Raw genomic sequence first — 2,396 nt, 5'->3', positions numbered from 1 at the left:
AATTATACTATTGTTGGAAGACGTCCAGGAGATATTCCTGCTATTTATGCTGAATGTAAAAAAGCAGAAGAAGAATTAGGATGGAAAGCAAAATTAACTCTAGAAGATATGTGTAAAGATTCTTGGAGATGGCAAACAAATTATCCAGATGGTATTTAAATAAAATAAGTTTTTCTTTAATATAAGAAAAAGAATTATTTTTTTTTTAATAAAGAAAATTAAAAAAAAAGACATAAAAACTTAAAAAAGGAATAAAGACATAATGAATCAAAATGCGTTTTTTGAAAGCTTTTGTAATACTAATAATATTGTTAAAATTATAATAAATAACCAACAATTTGAAGTTGATAAAAAAGCAATAGAAAGGAATGGAAAAGGGGGAATACTTGATATTCTTTTTAAACAAAAAGCAGGGACAATAATGAAAGGTGAAAATATTATACTTCATGGTGATGAAGAAAAAGCAAGACAATTAAAAGAATATATATCATATATCGAAGCCAATCAAATCTATGTACAAAATTTAAGTTTATATGAAGTAGCACAAAAAGTAATGGATTTAGTCTGTTGTGGAGTTGATTTAGGTGAGGCATTAGATTATTTTAATGCAAGAGATGGTAGTGGAGATGTTGTAGGTGAAATACTTTGTATTATGGGAGAATCTTTTACAACAAATTTTGTTCAAGCTGACCAACAAGGTACATGGCAAAAAATGGTATACGAAGGACTACAATGGGCATTCGCAAATAGACCAGAACAAATTCAAAATAATAGTGATCTTTTAAGTATAATTTATCAAAAATATAATGATTTTAAAGATATTTAAATTCAATTATTTCTCTTCATCTTTTTCTAATTTATTTGGTTCAAGAATTGATTTAACACATAATGGACAAATCAATTTATTATTTGAAGATTCATTTTCTAGTGAAAATGAATTAATTAATTTATTCATTTCTTTAATAACATTATTATTTGGATCTATTTTTGTTGTAATTTTTGCTTTCTGTTTTAATGAACGAATAGTAAATTTATGTTTCTTTGGACAAAAAATTATAATTTCTGAAGGTACTTTGGCAGTTGTTATTAATCTTTGAGCTGTTCCATCAACTGAAAGAATAATTTTTTCTAAACATTTTTGTTTGTTAGGTAGTTTAGAAGAAGTAGTTCTAATATAATTAAGTTCTAATTGAGTAATAATAGTTGGAGTAAAATAACTAACGAATTCATTTTTATTTAATATTAAATTTAATAATACAGAATTAATATAATTATTATTGTTAATAATTGAAAGTAAATCATTTTCAGGTATTTTTCCAATAATATATTTTAAAATAAATATTTCAATATCTTCTTTATTTGGGGAATTTTCTAATTTATTAAAAAGATATTCTAATGTAGTTTCATACTGTTTATAAAGATAAAGTAAAATAGCAGATTCTAATATAAAATTATTTAATTCTAAAAATTGATAAGTTCTAGAGAAATCAAATAAAGGATTATCAAAACCTTTTATTAAAGCGATAATTTTATCAACATCACCAGATATTAAAGGTAATTCTTGTAATAAAACTGCCTTAACATATAAATCATATAAATCATATTTAGCGTAGTCATTAATCATACAAATACAACTAAAAGTTAATGTTTTTGGTTTAATAAGTTGAGTTAAACAATCTAACTGTTGAGGTTTAAGCTGAAACAATAAAGATTCTAATTGAATAATATGAGAAAGATTAGGAGATAATTTAATTGCTTTACATAACATATCAAATTTTTGAAGAATAGTTAAACTATCATATAAAGGAGGTGTATTTAAAATTTCAAAAATTGATTTAGGAACATTTTTAATTAAAGATGAAATAAATAATTGTGGTTCTACAATATTCATTGATAAAGTCCTTATTGTTTTACAATAAACTTTAACAACTTTTAATTCACATAATAATAATAATTCTAAAATATATCTCCAAAATAGTTTAGGATGTTCAACTAATTTAGTCATTGCTTTTGTTCTATTATATAATACTTTTTGATTTAAATATTTAATAAATGATGAATCAGAAGTAATTCCATAATAATAATCTTTAATAATATAAATTGATACAATTAAATCTGCAATTTGAATATTTTCTTCAGAATGTTTTTCAATAGATTCTAATATTAAATCATATTCTTTAATTGAAAGTTTATGGTGAATAAAAATATATCGATAAATAGAATAATTAAATATATTAAACGTTTCTAATAATTTATGTGACTTTATTGGATATTCTTTTACAAGAATTTTTGCCATTGCAATAATTGTTTCTTTAGAACTTTCATATCCTCTTAAAATTGAATACATTTTATTTTGTTTTTCTATATCTTCTTCAATTTTTAATTGATTAATAATG

At 22.1% G+C, this 2,396-nt stretch overlaps 2 protein-coding genes across 2 annotated transcripts, besides 9 other annotated features; one reads left to right on the top strand and one right to left on the bottom strand.

Moving 5' to 3' along the window:
• Nucleotides 1-152: 152 nt before the first annotated feature.
• Nucleotides 153-229: a sequence feature (AT_rich).
• A 33-nt stretch (nucleotides 230-262) lies between these two features.
• Nucleotides 263-826, top strand: EDI_075410 (uncharacterized protein; the record flags this gene model as incomplete). Its single annotated transcript, XM_001737198.1, has 1 exon — nucleotides 263-826. The coding sequence occupies one exon, from the start codon at nucleotides 263-265 to the stop codon at nucleotides 824-826; it is 564 nt and encodes a 187-aa protein (XP_001737250.1).
• Nucleotides 301-330: a sequence feature (AT_rich).
• Nucleotides 787-838: a sequence feature (AT_rich).
• On the bottom strand, nucleotides 833-2,347 carry EDI_075400 (uncharacterized protein; the record flags this gene model as incomplete). The annotated part of the gene is made up of 1 exon (XM_001737197.1): nucleotides 833-2,347. One exon carries the CDS (start codon nucleotides 2,345-2,347, stop codon nucleotides 833-835), a length of 1,515 nt encoding a protein of 504 aa, XP_001737249.1.
• Nucleotides 1,229-1,289: a sequence feature (AT_rich).
• Nucleotides 1,319-1,344: a sequence feature (AT_rich).
• Nucleotides 1,442-1,470: a sequence feature (AT_rich).
• Nucleotides 2,017-2,054: a sequence feature (AT_rich).
• Nucleotides 2,075-2,102: a sequence feature (AT_rich).
• Nucleotides 2,198-2,239: a sequence feature (AT_rich).
• Nucleotides 2,348-2,396: the final 49 nt, after the last annotated feature.

This window comes from Entamoeba dispar, genomic scaffold, assembly GCF_000209125.1.
Source record: "Entamoeba dispar SAW760 scf_1105229460471 genomic scaffold, whole genome shotgun sequence".
Taxonomy (NCBI): Eukaryota; Evosea; order Mastigamoebida; family Endamoebidae; genus Entamoeba; species Entamoeba dispar.
The sequence above is the reverse complement of the archived record's forward strand: the minus strand, read 5'-3'. Positions and strand labels throughout refer to the sequence as shown.